The sequence below is a fragment of the Balaenoptera borealis genome (assembly GCF_965194805.1).
Source record: "Balaenoptera borealis genome assembly, chromosome: 2".
In the NCBI taxonomy this organism is placed as follows: Eukaryota; Metazoa; Chordata; class Mammalia; order Artiodactyla; family Balaenopteridae; genus Balaenoptera; species Balaenoptera borealis.
The window spans coordinates 117,633,050-117,653,208 of NC_138867.1; the positions used below are offsets into that span (position 1 = coordinate 117,633,050).

Here is a 20,159-nt window from a genome sequence, read left to right on the forward strand (position 1 = left end):
AAAGATGAAAGTACAGCAAAGAAAGAAAAAGTGATAAGTCCAAGTTACAGAAGAAATAGCTGACTGGAAATGTTGACACTGCTGCTGTTTAAGAGACTTTAGATATGCAGTCAGAGGAACTTAGTGAAGGCAAACTTATTGACATAAATGAGAAAAGTAGTTGTGATGGAAAGGAAAATGATGTCTAAGAGTAAGTGATGTCATCAAAACCTTCACATTAAAGGAACTCTTGGAGATAGTTCATAACATTGAAAGTGCAAAGGAAATGTTGGAAACTGATCCAAACTTAGAAAGAAATAGGATAATTGTGAAGGGATAAAAAAGATACTTACTCTGTATCATGTTGAAAGAGGTAAGCATTGTTCAGAAACTACTTTTGAGTAGTTTTCTTACAAGGAAATAAAACATTTTCATTCTCAGTGTTATCATAATGTTTTAAGTTATGTATTAAATATTAGTTGTACTATTTTTATTTAATTTCCCTGTATATTTATAATCAATAGTAAGGAGCTTTTAACCTGTTCACAAGAAATTTTAAAGGTCACAAGACAATTGTAATTTTTCCCATTGATGATTAAGATCACATTGCATTGTTTCAGTTTGTGTGATCATTTTTACAGACTGGCACTACTGTGCAAAGTAAGGATTACCTGTATTATTTGTTGTACGGCTGTGGAAACTGACCTGTGTAGTGGTGAAGCTACAGTTTCTGTCTGATTGTAAGTTCATGATCATACTCTCTTCCATTATACTGCTAATCCTACAAAAAATAAAAACAAAAAACAAAAGAAGAAAAGACTTTTCTTCCTGGTAGCAGACCAAATTCTTGAAAGAGCAGTTTTATTTCTAACTTGTTCTGTTATCCTTGAAATCTGGCTTTTGCACCTACCACAGACTCGCTCTTCCTCATTACCTCCATGCCAGCCACACTGGCTTTCTTGGTCTTCCAAGATCATTTTATTGTGCATCTGCCCTAGGGTCTTTGACTTGGTGTTCCCTCTGCTTGGAATGTTGCCTTGAGTTAGCCACATTGCTCCTGTGCTGCCTTTTTCAAGACTTTCCTCAAGTGGTACCTTTTCAGTGAGGCCTGCCTTGATCCCCCTATTTTAAATTGTATCTTATATCCCCACTCTCCCTGTCCTTCTTTCTGTCGCTACCCCTCCATAATTGATTTATTTATTATGTTTATTATCTTTCCCTCTCATTAAAATATAAGCTCCCTGGAGCCAGGAATTTTTGTCTGGTTAATTTCTATCCCAAGTGTTTAGAATAGCGCCTGGCTCATTGCAGGCACTCAGTAAACACTTGCTGAAAGAAGGCATGGATGCCCTTGAGGGTCATTGGTGAACAGATTTGAATACTCAGGAAACGCAATGAAGATCTTTTCTCTGTCTTCTCATCTTGTTTTACCTGATAGTAATAATTTCTACCAACCCCGTATTGTCTCCTAATGCAAGGTAATAAAGTAGGCCTTTTATATGTCTTGTTAGTTGACCCTCACAGCAAGTTATTCTCTACATATTACAGAAGAGGAAACAGGCTATGAAGTCCAGTCACATAGTAAGTGGCAAAGTCAAAACTCAAGCTTACCTCCAACTCCAGGGTGTGTGCATTTTCAGGTCACTGCATTTGATACTCTTGTTTATCTTTTTATTTTCTGAGTCATAATAATCCACATACCATAATATTTACCCTTTTAAGGCATACAATTCAGTGGTTTTTAGTATATTTACAAGGTTGTACAGCCATCACCACTGTGTAACTCCAGAACATTTTCATTACCCTAGAAAGAAACCTCATACCTATTAGCAGTTAGTAGTCCTCACTCTTCCCTTCTGCCCCAGCCCCTGGCAACTGCTGATCTAGTTTCTATCTCTGGATTTACCTATTGTGAACATTTCATATAAGTGGAGTAATACAGTATATGGCTTTTTGTGGCTGGCCGCTTTCACTTAGCATAATGCTTTGAGGGTTCATCCATGTTGTAGCATGTACTTTATTCCTTTTTATGGCTAAATATTTCATTGTATGGATATACCACATTTTATTTATCCATTCATTAATTGATGGATGTTTGGATTGTTTCCATATTTCAACTATTATGAATAGTGCTTCTGTGAACATTTATGTATACGTTTTTGTGTAGACACTTCTTTTCAGTTCTCTTGGGTATACACCTAGGAGTAGAATTGATGGGTCATATGGTAACTCTACATTTAATCTTTTGAGGAACTGCTAGGCTGTTTTCCAAAGTGGCTGTACCATTTGATAATCCCACCAATTGGCTATGAGAGTTCCAGCTTCCCCATATCCTCACCAACATTTGTTATTATTTGTCTTTTTTATTATAACTATCCTAGTATAAGGATAGTTTTATTATAACATATCCTAGGTATGAAGTAATATTTAGTGATTTTCTTTTTATTGCCTTCATTTTTTTTTATTCTTATTAGTCATCCATTTTATACACATCAGTGTATACATGTCAATCCCAATCTCCCAAATCATCACACCACCACCCACACCCCCCACCACGTTCCCCTCTTGGTGTCCATACGTTTGTTCTCTATGTCTGTGTCTCAGTTTCTGCCCTGCAAACTGGTTCATCTGTACCATTTTTCTAGGTTCCACATATATGCATTAATAAACGATATTTGTTTTTCTCTTTCTGACTTACTTCACTCTGTATGACAGTCTTTAGATCCATCCGCATCTCTACAAATGACCCAATTTTGTTCCTTTTTATGGCTGAGTAATATTCCATTGTATATGTACCACATCTTCTTTATCCATTCATCTATTGATGGGCATTTAGGGTGCTCCCATGATCTGGCTATTGTAAGTAGTGCTGCAGTGAACATTGGGGTGCATGTGACTTTTTGAATTATGGTTTTCTCTGGGTATATGCCCAGTAGTGGGATTGCTGGGTCATATGGTAATTCTATTTTTAGTTTTTTAAGGAACCTCCATATTGTTCTCCATAGTGGCTGTATCAATTTACATTCCCACCAACAGTGCAAGAGGGTTCCCTTTTCTCCGCACCCTCTCCAGCATTTGTTGTTTGTAGATTTTCTGATAATGCCCATTCTAACTGGTGTGAGGTGATACCTCATTGTAGTTTTGATTTTCATTCTCTAATAATTAGTGATGTTGAGCAGCTTTTCATGTGCTTCTTGGCCATCTGTATGTCTTCTTTAGAGAAATGTCTATTTAGGTCTTCTGCCCATTTTTGGATTGGGTTGTTTGTTTTTTTAATATTGAGCTGCATGAGCTGTTTATATATTTTGTAGATTAATCCTTTGTTGATTTGTTTGCAAATATTTTTCCTATTCTGAGGGGTGTCTTTTCGTCTTGTTTATGGTTTCGTTTGCTGTGCAGAAGCTTTGAAGTTTCATTAGGTCCCATTTGTTTATTTTTGTTTTTATTTCCATTACTCTAGGAGGTGGATCAAAAAAGATCTTGCTGTGATTTATGTCAAAGAGTGTTCTTCCTGTGTTTTCCTCTAAGAGTTTTATAGTGTCTGGTCTTACATTTAGGTCTCTAATCCATTTTGAGTTTATTTTTGTGTGTGGTGTTAGGGAGTATTCTAATTTCATCCTTTTACATGTAGCTGTCCAGTTTTCCCAGCACCACTTATTGAAGAGACTGTCTTTTCTCCATTGTATAACCTTGCCTCCTTTGTCATAGATCAGTTGGCCATAGGTGCGTGGGTTTATCTCTGGGCTTTCTATCTTGTTCCATTGATCTATGTTTCTGTTTTTGTGCCAGTGCCATATTGTCTTGATTACTGTAGCTTTGTAGTATAGTCTGAAGTCAGGGAGTCTGATTCCTCCAGCTCCGCTTATTTCCCTCAAGACTGCTTTGGGTGTTCGGGGTCTTTTGTGTCTACATACAAATTTTAAGATTTTTTGTTCTAGTTCCCGTAAAAAAATGCCATTGCTAATTTGATAGGGATTGCATTGAATCTGTAGATTGCTTTGGGTAGTAGAGTCATTTTCACAATATTGATTCTTCCAATCCAGGAACATGGTATATCTCTCCATCTATTTGTATCATCTTTAATTTCTTTCATCAGTGTCTTATAGTTTTCTGCATACAGGTCTTTTGTCTCCCTACGTAGGTTTATTCCTAGGTATTTTATTCTTTTTGTTGCAATGGTAGATGGGAGTGTTTCCTTAATTTCTCTTTCAGATTTTTCATCATTAGTATATAGGAATGCAAGAGATTTCTTTTTTCTTTTTTTTTTTTTTTAAACATCTTTATTGAAGTATAATTGCCTTACAATGGTGTGTTAGCTTCTGCTTTATAACAAAGTGAATCAGTTATACACATACAATATGTTCCCATATCTCTTCCCTCTTGCATCTCCCTCCCTCCCACCCTCCCCATCCCACCCCTCTAGGTGGTCACAAAGCACCGAGCTGATCTCCCTGTGCTATGTGGCTGCTTCCCACTAGCTATCTATTTTACATTTGGTAGTGTATATATGTCCATGACACTCTCTTACCCTGTCACATCTCATCCCACCCCCTCCCCATATCCTCAAGTCCATTCTCTAGTAGGTCTGTGTCTTTATTCCCGTCTTGCCACTAGGTTCTTCATGGCTTTTTTTTTTTTTTCCTTAGATTCCATATATATGTGTTAGCATACTGTATTTGTTTTTCTCTTTCTGACTTACTTCACTCTGTATGACAGACTCTAACTCCATCCACCTCATTACAAATACCTCCATTTCATTTCTTTTTATGGCTGAGTAATATTCCATTGTATATATGTGCCACATCTTCTTTATCCATTCATCTGTCGATGGACATTTAGGTTGCTTCCATGTCCTGGCTATTGTAAATAGAGCTGCAATGAACATTTTGGTACATGACTCTTTTTGAACTAAGGTTTTCTCAGGGTATATGCCCAGTAGTGGGATTGCTGGGTCGTATGGTAGTTCTATTTGTAGTTTTTTAAGGACCCTCCATACTGTTCTCCATAGTGGCTGTATCAATTTACATTCCCACCAACAGTGCAAGAGTGTTCCCTTTCTTCCACACCCTCTCCAGCATTTATTGTTTCTAGATTTTTTGATGATGGCCATTCTGATCGGTGTGAGATGATATCTCATTGTAGTTTTGATTTGCATTTCTCTAATGATTAATGATGTTGAGCATTCTTTAATGTGTCTGTTGGCAATCTGTATATCTTCTTTGGAGAAATGTCTATTTAGGTCTTCTGCCCATTTTTGGATTGGGTTGTTCGTTTTTTTCTTATTGAGCTGCATGAGCTGCTTGTAAATCTTGGAGATTAATCCTTTGTCAGTTGCTTCATTTGCAAATATTTTCTCCCATTCTGAGGGTTGTCTTTTGGTCTTGTTTATGGTTTCCTTTGCTGTGCAAAAGCTTTTAAGTTTCATTAGGTCCCATTTGTTTATTTGTGTTCTTATTTCCATTTCTCTGGGAGCTGGGTCAAAAAGAATCTTGCTGTGATGTATGTCATAGAGTGTTCTGCCTATGTTTTCCTCTAAGAGTTTGATAGTGTCTGGCCTTACACTTAGGTCTTTAATCCATTTTGAGTTTATTTTTGTGCATGGTGTCAGGGAGTGTTCTAATTTCATACTTTTACATGTATCTGTCCAATTTTCCCAGCACCACTTATTGAAGAGACTGTCTTTTCTCCACTGTATATGCTTGCCTCCTTTATCAAAAATAAGGTGACCATATGTGTGTGGGTTTATCTCTGGGCTTTCTGTCCTGTTCCATTGATCAATATTTCTGTTTTTGTGCCAGTACCAAACTGTCTTGATTACTGTAGCTTTGTAATATAGTCTGAAGTCAGGGAGCCTGATTCCCCCAGCTCCATTTTTCGTTCTCAAGATTGCTTTGGCTATTCGGGGTCTTTTGTGTTTCCATACAAATTGTGAAATTTTTTGTTCTAGTTCTGTGAAAAATGCCAGTGGTAGTTTGATAGGGATTGCATTGAATCTGTAGATTGCTTTGGGTAGTAGAGTCATTTTCACAATGTTGATTCTTCCAATCCAGGAATATGGTATATCTCTCCATCTATTTGTATCATCTTTAATTTCTTTCATCAGTGTCTTATAATTTTCTGCATACAGGTCTTTTGTCTCCCTAGGTAGGTTTATTCCTAGATATTTTATTCTTTTTGTTGCAATGGTAAACGGGAGTGTTTTCTTAATTTCACTTTCAGATTTTTCGTCATTAGTGTATAGAAATGCAAGAGATTTCTGTGCATTAATTTTGTACCCTGCAGCTTTACCAAATTCATTGATTAGCTCTAGTAGTTTTCTGGTGGCATCTCTATGTATAGTATTCTCTATGTATAGTATCTCTCTAGGATTCTCTATGTATAGTATCATGTCATCTGCAAACAGTGACAGTTTTACTTCTTCTTTTCCAATTTGTATTCCTTTTATTTCTTTTTCTTCTCTGATTGCCATGGCTAGGACTTCCAAAACTATGTTGAATAATAGTGGTGAGAGTGGGCAACCTTGTCTTGTTCCTGATCTTAGTGGAAATGCTTTCAGTTTTTCACCATTGAGAATGATGTTTGCTGTGGGTTTGTCATATATGGCCTTTATTATGTTGAAGTAGGTTCCCTCTTATGCCCACTTTGTGGAGAGTTTTTATCATAAATGGGTGTGAATTTTGTCAAAAGCGTTTTCTGCAGCTATTGAGAAGATCATATGATTTTTATTCTTCAGTTTGTTAATATGGTGTATCTCATTGATTGATTTGCATATATTGAAGAAGCCTTGCATCACTGGGATAAATCCCACTTGATCATGGTGTATGATCCTTTTAATATATTGTTGGATTCTGTTTGCTAGTATTTTGTTGAGGATTTTTGCGTCTATATTCATCAGTGATACTGGTCTGTAATTTTCTTTTTTTGTAGTATCTTTGCCTGGTTTTGGTATCAGGGTAATGGTGGCCTCATAGAATGAGTTTGGGAGTGTTCCTTCCTCTACAATTTTTTTGAGGAGTTTGAGAAGGATGGGTGTTAGCTCTTCTCTAAATGTTTGATAGAATTCACCTGTGAAGCCCTCTGGTCCTGCACTTTTGTTTGTTGGAAGATTTTTAATCACAGTTTCAATTTCATTACATGTGATTGGTCTGTTCATATTTTCTATTTCTTCCTGGTTCAGTCTTGGAAGGTTATACCTTTCTAAGAATTTGTCCATTTCTTCCAGGTTGTCCATTTTATTGGCATATAGTTGCTTGTAGTAGTCTCTTAGGATGCTTTGTATTTCTGTGGTGTCTGTTGTAACTTCTCCTTTTTCATTTCTAAGTTTACTGATTTGAGTCCTCTCCCTGTTTTTCTTGATGAGTCTGGCTAATGGTTTATCAATTTTGTTTATCTTCTCAAAGAACCAGCTTTTGATTTTATTGATCTTTGCTGTTGTTTTCTTTGTTTCTATTTCATTTATTTTTGCTCTGATCTTTATGATTTCTTTCCTTCTAATAACCTTGGGTTTTGTTTGTTCTTCTTTCTCTAGTTCCTTTAGGTTAGATTGTTTATTTGAGATGTTTGATGTTTCTTGAGGTAGGCTTGTATAGCTATAAACTTCCCTCTTAGAACTGCTTTTGCTGCATCCCATAGGTTTTGGATCATCGTGTTTTTGTTGTAATTTGTCTCTAGGTATTTTTTGATTTCCTCTTTGATTTCTTCAGTGATCTCTTGGCTGTTCAGTAACGTATTGTTTAGCCTCCATGTGTTTGTGTTTTTAACGTTTTTTTCCCTATAATTGATTTCTAATATGACAGCGTTGTGGTCAGAAAAGATGCTTGATATGATTTCAGTTTTCTTAAATTTACTGAGGCTTGATTTGTGACCCAAGATGTGATCTATCCTGGAGAATGTTCTGTGTGCACTTGAGAAGAAAGGGTAATCTGCTGTTTTTGGATGGAATGTCCTATAAATATCAGTTAAATCTATCTGGTCTATTGTGTCGTTTAAAGCTTGTGCTTCCTTATTAATTTTCTGTTTGGATGATCTGTCCATTGGTGTAAGTGAGGTGTTAAAGTCCCCCACTATTATTGTGTTACTGTCGATTTCCTCTTGTATAGCTGTTAGCAGTTGCCCTATGTATTGACGTGCTCCTGTGTTGGGTGCATATATGTTTATAATTGTTATATCTTCTTCTTGGATTGGTCCCTTGATCATTATGTAGTGTCCTTCCTTGTCTCTTGTACCATTCTTTATTTTAAAGTCTATTTTATCTGATACGAGTATTGTTACTCCAGCTTTCTTTTGATTTCCATTTGCATGGAATATCTTTTTCCATCCCCTCACTTTCATTCTGTATGTGTCCCTAGGTCTGAAGTGGGTCTCTTGTAGACAGCATATATATGGGTCTTGTTTTTGTATCTATTGAGCAAGCCTGTGTCTTTTGGTTGGAGCATTTAATCCATTCACGTTTAAGGTAATTATAGATATGTATATTCCTATGACCATTTTCTTAATTGTTTTGGGTTTGTTTTCGTAGGTCCTTTTCCTCTCTTGTGTTTCCCACTTAGAGAAGTTCCTTTGGCATTTGTTGTAGAGCTGGTTTGGTGGTGCTGAGTTCTCTTAGCTTTTGCTTGTCTGTAAAGCTTTTGGTTTCTCCATCGAATCTGAATGAGATCCTTGCCAGGTAGAGTAATCTTTGTTGTAGGTTCTTCCCTTTCATCACTTTAAGTATATCGTGCCACTCCCTTCTGGCTTGTAGAGTTTCTGCTGTTAACCTTATGGGAGTTCCCTTGTAAGTTATTTGTCGTTTTTCCCTTGCTGCTTTCTATAATTTTTCTTTGTCTTTAATTTTTGCCAGTTTGATTACTATGTGTCTCAGCATGTTTCTCCTTGGGTTTATCCTGTATGGGACTCTATGCGGTTCCTGGATTTTGGTGGCTATTTCCTTTCCCGTGTTAGGGAAGTTTTTGACTATAATCTCTTCAAATATTTTCTCAGGTCCTTTCTCTCTCTCTTCTCCTTCTGGGACCCTTATCATGTGAATGTTGTTGTGTTTAATGTTGTCCCAGAGGTCTCTTAGGCTGTCTTCATTTCTTTTCATTCTTCTTTCTTCTGTTCCACGGCAGTGAATTCCACCATTCTGTCTTCCAGGTCACTTATCCATACTTCTGCCTCAGTTATTCTACTATTGATTCCTTCTAGTGTAGTTTTCATTTCAGTTATTGTATTGTTCATCTCTGTTTGTTTTTTCTTTAATTCTTGTAGGTCTTTGTTAAACATTTCTTGCATCTTCTCTATCTTTGCCTCCATTCTTTTTCCAAGGTCCTGGATCATCTTCCCTATCATTATTCTGAATTCTTTTTCTGCAAGGTTGCCTATCTCCACTTCATTTAGTTGTTTTTTTGGGTTTTATCTTGTTCCTTCATCTGGTACATAGCCCTCTGCCTTTTCATCTTGTCTGTCTTTCTGTGAATGTGGTTTTTGTTCCACATGCTGAAAGATTGTAGTTCTTCTTGCTTCTGCTCTCTGACCTCTGGTGGATGAGGCTATCTAAGAGGCGTGCAAGTTTCCTGATGGGAGGGACTGGTGGTGGGTAGAGCTGCGTGTTGCTCTGGTGGGCAGAGCTTAGTAAAACTTTAATCCACTTGACTGCTGATGGGTGGGGCTGGGTTCCCTGCCAGAGGCCTGAGGCAACCCAACACTGGAGCCTACCTGGGCTCTTTCTTGGGGCTAATGGCGGACTCTGGGAGGGATCATGCCAAGGAGTAGTCCACAGAAGTTCTGCTGCCAGTGTCCTTGTCCTCACAGTGAGGTGTAGCCACCCCCCCACCTCTGCAGGAGAACGTCCCACACTAGCAGGTAGGTCTGGTTCAGTCTCCCCTGGGGTCACTGCTCCTTCCCCTGGGTCCTGATGCGCACATTACTTTGTGTGTGCCCTCCAAGAGTGGAGTCTCTGTTTTCCGCAGTCCTGTCGAAGTCCTGCAATCAAATCCCGGTAGCCTTCAAAGTCTGATTCTCTAGGAATTCCTCCTCCCGTGGCCGGACTCCCAGGTTGGGAAGCCTGACATGGGGCTCAGAACCTTCACTCCAGTGGATGGACTTCTGTGGTATAAGTGTTCTCCAGTGTGTGAGTCACCCACCCAGCAGTTATGGGATTTGATTTTATTGTGATTGCGCCCCTCCTACCGTCTCATTGTGGCTTCTCCTTTGTCTTTGAATGTGGGGTATCTTTTTTAGTGAGTTCCAGTGTCTTCCTGTCAATGATTGTTCAGCAGTTAGTTGTGATTCTGGTGTTCTCACAAGAGGGAGTGAGTGCACGTCCTTCTATTCCGCCATCTTGAACCAATCTCCTTGCCTTCATTCTTGAATGATTATATTTAGTGATTTTGATATGCATTGCCCTTACAGCAAAGGAGGTTGAGCATCTTTTCATGTGCTTATTAGCCATTTATATATCTTCTTTGGAGAGGTGTGGTATAATTCCTTTGCCTATTTTAAATTGGATTATTTGTCTTTTTATTGTTGGTTTTAAGACTTCTTTATATAATGTGGATAGTCGATCCTTATCAGATGTATGGTTTTCAAAAATTTTCTCCCATTCTGTGGGTCTTTTCATTTTCTTGATAGTGTCCTTAGAAGCACAAAAATTTAAAATTTTGATGATGTCCAGTTTTTATCTCTTTTTCTTTATATATGACACTTTAGGTGTCATAGCTAAGAAACCATTGCCTAATCAGAGTTCTTGAAGACTTTATCAATGTTTTCTTCTAAGTGTTTTATAATTGTAGCTCTTACATTTGGTTTTGATCTATTTTGAAAGTATATGGCATGAGGTAGTGGTCCAACTTCATTGTTTTTCGTGTGGATATTCAGTTGTCCCAGCACTATTTGTTAAAAACACTGTTTTCCCCCTATTGAATGGTCTTGGCAGCCTTTTTGAAAATTAATTCACTGTATTTCTGGACTCTCAATTCTATTCCAGTGATTTATATGTATATATTTGATTTTGTTGGCCACTTTCCTTTGCAAATGCTTATCTTTTTGTTTTAGACAGTTTGTCATCTTGGGTCTCTTTGTTTCTCTTGTCACAGAGTCTTCTTTCCCTTACTCCTAAAGCCACAGTCTCAAGGGCTGCAGCTTTTTTTTTTTTTGGAAATCTTCCCCAGTTCATGTGTACACATATAGTATGCTCTGGCCCTCCTCTCCATCTCAGGACAGCTGTACCTTGAATCCTTTAAGTAATCTTCCACCATGCTTTCTTTTCCCTTATTATTATTATTTTTTTAGCCGTGCCACCCAGCTTGTGGGATCTTAGTTCCCCAACCAGGGATTGAACCCGGGCCCTTGGCAGTGAAAACGTGGAGTCCTTAACCACTGGACTGCCAGGGAATTCCCTCCCTCCCTCTTAATAACCAAAGATTATCATATCATTTGACCCCTGCATTTATAATTTACTACTGTTCTTTCCTGGGCTCTTACTGTGGCTTTCTGACCCATATCACTGGCCTGGTTTATTATATATGCTTTTGTTAGGTTGACCTCGATTTCCCTCTTTGGCTCAGGGATTCTTCTTTGTACTCTGTTTGTCCATGGCCTTTCTACCCATCATCATATCCACCCCCCCATCATCTGATGCTTCTACATCCTTTACTTCCAAGTTAGACTAGAGAACTCAGCCCTCAAACACGCCTTTTTATTGTATACCCAGCTTGTTAAGTGGTTCTAAGAACATAGGCATTAAGCATTACAAATCCTGTCTCTCTCATTTACTATTAGGTGAAATAGTAACTAACTTAATCAAGTTAAGTTAGTTACTGTTAAGTTAGTTAACTTGTCTAAGCTTTAGTTATCTCTTTTGTAAAGAAGGGCTAATACCACCTACTTTCTAGTTGGTTCATAGGATTAAATAAAATATGTGTAGTGCCATGGAGTGGGCATTTAATAAATGTTAGATATTACTATGTTGCTGTTCCTTTTGCTTGAGGTGCCAGCTCCCTTAACTCTACTGCCCCAAGTTCTTCCTGTCCTTTGAGGGTAGAGTCCATTTCAGAGCACCATGCCTTCAATAAAACTGTTGCTGGCATTTCACTTATACCCCAAACTGGTCGTTAGCGCTTCCTTTTTTGACCCTATGCTACTTTGTGCCTTTCTTAAAGCTCGTATGTTAAAAATGCCACATAATTTCTGTATGATCACTTTCTTCTTTTCTGGTTTATAAACCATTTGAAAAGCAGAGGTAGGTCTTGCTCAGCTTCATATCCCTGGCACTGGATTTATTTGTTTTAGTGTGTAATAAGCTCTCAGTGAATAGGTGGAATTCTTTTTATTGTATGAGGCCAATATTTCTTATTTAATATCCCTTGCTTAAAATTAATATTAAGCAAATATCTTTTTTTGCAAGGCTTTAGAGACAACTTCTTACATGAGCAAATAACTTTTCCTGATATAGTCCCATAGCACCTTGTCCACAGTGCTGTTGTAATTTTGACTGCATTGTAATATTCCCTAATTTGTGGGCCCTTTGAGTACAGGCACCTTGTCTTAATTAGCTTTTAATTGTTTGCTTGTCTGTCTTCCCACCTCCATAGAGCTCCATGAGGACATGGGCTGTTTCTTGAGCACTATATCGCTGGCCTTTAATGTATAGTGGGTGCTCAAATATTTGTTGAATAAATAAATGAATGGCTGAACTCTGTCTTTTTAACTACCATAAAATAACATTTTTGTTAAGTATCCACATAATTGTCATATGTCTGTATCTTAGATCCAGGAAAACTTTTAACTATGAAATTCTTCATTGTGAGTTACTTCTGACCTGACAAATATGCAGAGCTTGTCTTTGCTCTTAATACTATATTGTGCTTCTTAGCCTAATTAATATATGAATCTGAGGGTGAATTTAACTTTTTCCCCCTAATCTCACATTCTGCAACTAAATTTGATAGCTAGGAGAAATTTGGTAGGTCTCTTTAGAAGTAGCTAGGCTTCTGGGACTTCCCTGGTGGCACAGTGGTTAAGAATCTGCCTGCCAATGCAGGGGACACGGGTTCGATCCCTGGTCCGGGAAGATCCCACATGCCGTGGAGCAACTAAGCCTGCGCACCACAACTACTGAGGCTGCACTCTAGAGCCCGCGAACCACAACTACTGAAGCCTGTGTGCCTAGAACCAGTGCTCTGCAACAAGAGAAGCCACTGCAGTGAGAAGCCCGTGCACCGCAACGAAGAGTAGCCCCCTGCTTGCCACAACTAAAGAAAGCCTGCACACAGCAACGAAGATCCAACGTAGCCCAAAATAAACAAATTAAAAAAAAAAAGAAGTAGCTAGGCTTCTTGATAGTGCACTTTTTTTACATTTGTGGAAGAGATGAGAGAGTGAATAGCCTTTCGGCTTTAATATGAAGTGGACATGTTCAGCCAAGGGAGGGCGTAATTTTCCAGGAATCCAAAGATAGTCACCATAGAGGCACTGTCAGTATAACTGGTGGAACAGACACAGCCCTGGCCCTACAGTTGCTTTCAGCTATAAGAAAAGAGAAACGATAGGCACCTTAAATGATTATTATTAGAAACACATAACAAAAAAGTATAAGTTATTTTACAAGTTTCTAGGAAATGTTATAAGTAACTTCTTAGCATTGTTGAAGCTGGGATTGTATAAGTTGGATATTCCTAATAACTATAGTAAAATGTATGTTTTTAGCCTAATTTTAAAAATTATGGATATAATACCTGTTATAGAAAATGTTTTCATAAGTACAGAATAATGTAAAGAGTCAGATTGTAACCTAGTATAACTATTATTTGTCTTTTTTAAAAAAATTATTTATTTTATTTATTTATTTTATTTTTTTGGCTGCATCGGGTCTTAGTTGCTGCACACTGGTTCTTTGTTGAGGCATGCGGATCTTTCGTTGTGGCCCATGGGCTTCTCTCAAGTTGTGGTGTGTGGGTTTTCTCTCTCTAGTTGTGGCGTGTGGGCTCCAGGGCACTTGGGCTCTGTGGTTTGTGGCACTTGGGCTCTCTTGTTGAGGCGCTTGAGCTCAATAGTTGTGGCGCATGGGCTCAGTTGCCCCACGGCATGTGGGATCTCAGTTCCCCGACCAGGGATCAAACCCACGTCACCTGCATTGGAAGGCAGATTCTTTACCCCTGGACCACCAGGGAAGTCCCGATTTGTCTTTTGACTCCAGTCTTTTCTGTATTTTTTTAAACACAGATTACATACATTTATCATTTCATCTTTTTTTTTCTGCTTAAGTTTTCATCATAAGCTTTAACATTTTTTTCCATATATGTGTTAATATTTGCATAATAGTCAATTATAGGCTTTACCATAATTTACTTAACTAGATGCTTGGTTGAGCATTTGAGCTGTTGGAAGTGTTTTGCTATGAGGAAAATGAATGAGTCAGTGACTGAACATACCAGTGAGTTTCTGTTTGAGCTGTATGCATTAGGTAGTTGTGATGGTTAATGAAGTATGATGGTCCTACATAATGGTTGCTGTGTTTCTGTATCATTCTGTGGATGTGAGGGTAGATTGCATTAGATCCATTTTTTTCTCCCATTCAAATCTTGAATTTTTTTTTTTCCATTAGGATACATATAATGGTCCTTCTTGGAAAGGAGTATTATTAGATCAATGGAAAGAAGTATTTTTAAGGCTCTTGATACATAGTGCTAAATCACTTTCTAGATATTGTGCTTTTACCAGGAATGTATGAAGGTGCTTTTCTTAGGGACAGCTAGAAAACAAAAAAAAGAAAAAAACAACAAAAATAAAAATCCTTAAACTAAATTCTGCACATGAAATATACAAAGTTTGAATTATTTTCATTTTTTTAAAATGTAGACCAGTTATTTGGTTCATTCTGCTGAGTTTGTTTTTCTATTCTGTAAAACAGGTGATTTGATGAAGAGTGCTGCTGGAGAGTTTGCGGATGATCCCTGCTCTTCTGTGAAGCGTGGCAACATGGTTCGGGCAGCTCGAGCTTTGCTCTCTGCTGTTACCCGGCTGCTTATTTTGGCTGACATGGCAGATGTCTACAAATTACTTGTTCAGCTGAAAGTTGTAAGTATAGGCCTACGTCTGTAATTTGTTCTATCACAGCGAGGCTGCTGCTGGCCATACTTAGTTCAACATTTCTTAGGGTTTGGTTTGGTTTTGAACTTGGTTTACCTAAATGGACCAGGAATGTTTTTAATTTCCACTCACTCCTCTGTTCCAAGTGAACATCATACTGGCTCTGCTGTGAACCTGTGTTGTCTTTGTTCTACTAAAGAATTTGCAGAAAAGGTTTTGTTTTGACTCCTTCCCTTTTTGTGGTAGTGATTAAACATTTCCTTTTACCGGTAGAGTTCCAGAGTTGAGAAATCAAGATATGTTAAATTGTATCCTTTTAGATGGAAGTCACAATAATGCTGTCCTTCCCCACCTCCCATAAAACTCCCATGTAGTAGCTGCTTAAATGTTTGAGGGCCACATAAATTGAAGAGGAAGTTTGGATTGCTATGTGAGTAGCTGTCGAAAGGAATAAAAAATTCTAGATCTTCTTTATGTACAGACTTGTATTGTTGAGAATTTTTCTTTTGGGGGGGTGTGTTTTATAGGTAGAAGACGGTATCTTGAAACTGAGGAATGCTGGCACTGAACAGGACTTGGGAATACAATATAAGGCCCTGAAACCTGAAGTGGATAAGCTGAACATTATGGCAGCCAAAAGACAACAGGTACAACCATGACTTGGGGATACATTTAAGTTGTTTGTATTATTACCTAGTGGGAAAAATAGATTTTACTTAAGTTTTCAAAAGGTACCATTATCTTCCTCTGCTAATATAGTTCCATTAAAATATTAAGTTTATGATGTGTCCTTTCAGTATTGTTAATAAAGTTAGAATTAAGTTGTATTCATGTTTTGCTCCTATTTTGATTCCTGTGAAAATTTTACTTTAGGTAGCTTAGCAGTTTGTGATAGTGTCTGGAGAAGTGATAGGCTTTTGTTCTGTGTGTTTAAGGATGAACTTGAGTTGGTGGTGGAGTTGAATTCAAACTTTTAAAAACCTTAAACCAGTCAAAACATTGGAATTACTTCTATACCAGAAAGTACCTCCCCCTCCATATTTTGTAACTTTTAAAGTGTTTCTTACCATTCATTATTAGTAGTTTTCATAGTGTTAGGAATTTGTGTTGTGTGGTATGTGGATCAGTGTTCTTATTTTTCCAGCCTTTGCTAGCCCCTTGGCATTTTGCTGTTGGGGTGCTTGAAGTCTTCCCTGTGCCGTTCCTGGATGCTGTGTGTTAGATGTGTGTTCCTTAGGGGGGATGCATCTGTCACCATCCAGCTCTTATAATTTCCATAGTCCTGGTCAAGCTTGTGCTATTCTTATTTTTAAAGAGCGCTGAGAAGATGAATTTTTTTTTTTAATTAATTAATTAATTTTTGGCTGCGTTGGGTCTTCGTTGCTGTGCGTGGGCTTTCTCTAGTTGCGGCGAGCAGGGGCTACTCTTCGTTGTGGTGCACGGGCTTCTTTTGTTGCGGAGCACGGGCTCTAGGCGCACGGGCTTCAGTAGTTGTGCCGCGCAGGCTCAGTAGTTGTGGCTCATGGGCTTAGTTGCTCCGCAGCATGTAGGATCTTCCTGGACCAGGGCTCGAACCCATGTCCCCTGCATTGGCAGGAGGATTCTTAACCACTGCGCCACCAGGGAAGTCCCGAATTCTTATTATTGTTAGCCAATACCTGTATTGGTTAAAATATTTTATGCTGCAGTTTACAGAAAACCCAGCTCCAAAACTGCTTGAACATTGAGGGGTTTATATTCTCACTAATTAGAAGCCCCAAGTTAGGTTAAGTGACTTCAGGGTTGTTAAATTTAAAGGCTTTGCAGTATCATCAAGGATTCAGTTTCTTGACATTTTCCAGCACTGCCATCTTCAGTGTGCCTGGCACTGGATGGCTGTAGAAGCTCTAGGTATGACATTTGCACGCATCAATATGTCCAGTGAGGAAAAAAAAGGACTGTTTCTTCCATATGTCTCTTGTTATAAGCAAATGATCTAGAAGCCTCTAACAGATTTGCCCTGAATATGGATTGTATGACATACCCATTCCTTACTAATCATTGGTAAGGGGAAAGCAGTTAACTCTATCTGACTCAGAGTAATGAAGATCTGCCTTCTTGTCTGTGACAGGGGTAGCCTTCCTGAGAATAGGAACATGCAGCAAGAACTCTGACAGGCATGAGGAACATGGGGTCAATACTGTAAATGTCCAATATATGACGGCCTCAGCTTTGGAGACTTCAGCTTTCATTTGGTTACATTTACATTAGTATAAAATTCTACCCCACAGGGTTGAGAGAATTAAATTAAAGAATGTGTGTGAAGTATTTAATATAGTGCCAGACACTCAATAGGCCCTCAGCAGTGGGCAGTTGGTGAATAGTAGTTATTGCTCATATTTTAAGCTGTAAGATGTGATCAGACTGAATCTGTACATATGAGATCCTGGTTTTACATTTCCAGTACTTAATATTACACATGATAATATAGCTAGATGTGTTGTATTTCCTGAGTAATTTAGTTAGTGTAGGCTCAGTGTGCTTTTATCATTTGTCCTTGTGTTGGCTTATGTTCCATCACATAAATCACAAGTAGTTTTTTCTTTTTGAATTTTTGAATTTTATTTATTTTTTTATACAGCAGGTTCTTATTAGGTATCCATTTTATACATATTAGTGTATATATGTCAATCCCAATCTCCCAATTCATCACACCACCACCCCCGCCCCCCCCGCCACTTCTCCCCCTTGGTGTCCACACGTTTGATCTCTACATCTGTGTCTCTATTTCTGCCCTGCAAACTGGTTCATCTGTACCATTTTTCTAGGTTCCACATACATGCGTTAATATATGATATTTGTTTTTCTCTTTCTGACTTACTTCACTCTGTATGACAGTCTCTAGATCCACCCACGTCTCTACAAATGACCCAATTTCATTCCTTTTTATGGCTGAGTAATAGTCCATTGTATATATGTACCACATCTTCTTTATTCATTTGTTTGTCGATGGGCATTTAGGTTGCTTCCGTGACCTGGCTATTGTAAATAGTGCTGCAGTGAACATTGGGGTGCATGTGTCTTTTTGAATTATGGTTTTCTCTGAGTATATGCACAGTAGTGGGATTGCTGGGTCATATGGTAATTCCGTTTTTAGTTTTTTAAGGAACATCCATACTCTTCTCCATAGTGGCTGTATCAATTTACATTCCCACCAATAGTGCAAGAGAGTTTTTTTCTTTTTGCTGGGGCTGATTGATCCTAAGAAGAACTTGTTGTATGATAGTATGGTAATTTTATAAATATGGCAAGCTGGCCAAATTATGTTCACAATTTATTTTACTTAACATTCTTGATATAAGTTCTCTTTTGGATATGTGAAATGAATGTTAGTTATATTTAAAAAATAAAGTTTGGTGAATAGTCTTACTGTCTTAAAACCTAGTCTGATTTTGACTTATGAAGACTTACTATTATTTGAGGAAAGTGAGAACATTTAGACTGACACTATTGCATATCTTTGCAAAATGGTGGAATAAGTAAATTGATGATGTTCTTGAGATAAACACAATAATAGTCCAGAATTTTGTATGCTACTGGAGAAACTTACTGGAAAGTAATGCTGCCTCAGTTTTAATTCTGTGTGCCATGAATCCATGAAGAGTTCCTTCATAATCCCTGATGTATTAAAAAAAAAAAAAAAAAAGTAGTGAATTTCAAACATTTCCAAAATAAGATGTCATAAAAATCTTGAAATGATTAGTTAACATGTCAGATGATCTTCTGTTAGCACCTCCATGTCTGTTTTCTGCCCTTGGTCACCCTGCTCTCTGCCCCAGGGACCTGACCTGTCTGGACTCATCCAGGGGCTTCTTTGCCCTCTGGCTTCTGGTTGGGTTGGCCACTGGGAGCGCCATTAGGAGATCAGAGGACAGGGAGGATAGGGTTTTATCCCTCCCTGCTGGTTGCCCTGGGTTCCTAAAAGTCATAGCCTCTCTTGGGTGGTATTCTCCCCACACCTCACTTCCTGGGTTCTGGTAACTGCTGCCTCGTTTTGTCGCTTTGGGCCTAAGTACCCTAATAGCCTGTGGTTTTCCTGTACTTTGCCCATACCTTTTGTAGCATAGTCCCTAAACCATCTTTGAATTGCCTAGTTTGTTTGACTTTACCATCTGTTTTCTGCTGGTATCCTTTTTTTAAAAAAAATTTTTTTAAATTTATTTATTTGTTTGTTTGCCTGTGTCGGGTCTTAGTTGCGGCACTCGGGCTCTCTAGTTGTGGTGCATAGGCTTAGTTGCCCCGCGACATGTGGGATCTTTGTTCCCAGACCAGGGATTGAACCCGTGTCCCCTGCACTGGAAGGTGGATTCTTAACAATTGGACCACCAGGGAAGTCCCTCTGCTATCTTGAATGATACATTTTAAAGTTTGTCTTGGGTTTGTAGTGTGTCATGGTCATTTATAGTTTTCCTTGGACCTAATTCTTTAGCCTTTAGCCTTAGCCTCCTACAGTAGAATTTGTTGAATAGGCTGGATGTGGGTGCCTGTGTGCCTTCTGATCGTAAAATGACTTTTTATAGGGCCTGGGCCTTGGTGTATATTTCTATAAACTAGTGCTTTTTTTGGGAATTAAACTCAACTCATTTTATCCTAAAGTACCAGCCTGGTGGAAACTTCATTCTCCCTTTTAGATACTGCCCATTGGCCTCCTTCAGTTACTGGTCACAATTTTCCACATGTGTTTTCTGGCAGAATTCCTCTACTGCTGTATGCTTAGTACCCTGGACTGTTTTCACCTTTGACCTTTCCTTCTCTTCCCAGGTGTAGTATGTAATAATTTACCTCCTCATCAAGCCTTTTATATTTGCAGGCAGCCCTAGTCCAGAAAAAGGGTGTTTCCTCAAGAGCAGTATTTGGATGTGATGTGTGTACTTGGATGCTTTAGCCTCCCTTGTACCATTTAAGCAGCAGCCACCCAGTGAGAAAATGTTGAACCTTATGAGATCTACAGGCACTCTGGGATTTACCTATTTGTCTCTAAGGTTTTTCTGGAATGTGGCGTGGGGGTGAGGATGTTGCTGAAAATAATAATGAATAACTTTAAAAAGGTGTTTACTATGTGCTAAACACTGTTA

The 20,159-nt window shown here is 38.4% G+C and overlaps 1 protein-coding gene across 1 annotated transcript in view; it reads left to right on the forward strand.

Annotated features, from left to right (window-relative positions):
• Positions 1-20,159, forward strand: part of CTNNA1 (catenin alpha 1) — a 187,870-nt gene that overhangs the window by 49,635 nt on the left and 118,076 nt on the right. The window contains exons 4-5 of the mRNA XM_082382038.1: positions 14,867-15,033; positions 15,573-15,692. Coding sequence (XP_082238164.1) covers positions 14,867-15,033; positions 15,573-15,692 — 287 coding nt within the window. The remainder of the gene's footprint in view (positions 1-14,866; positions 15,034-15,572; positions 15,693-20,159) is intronic.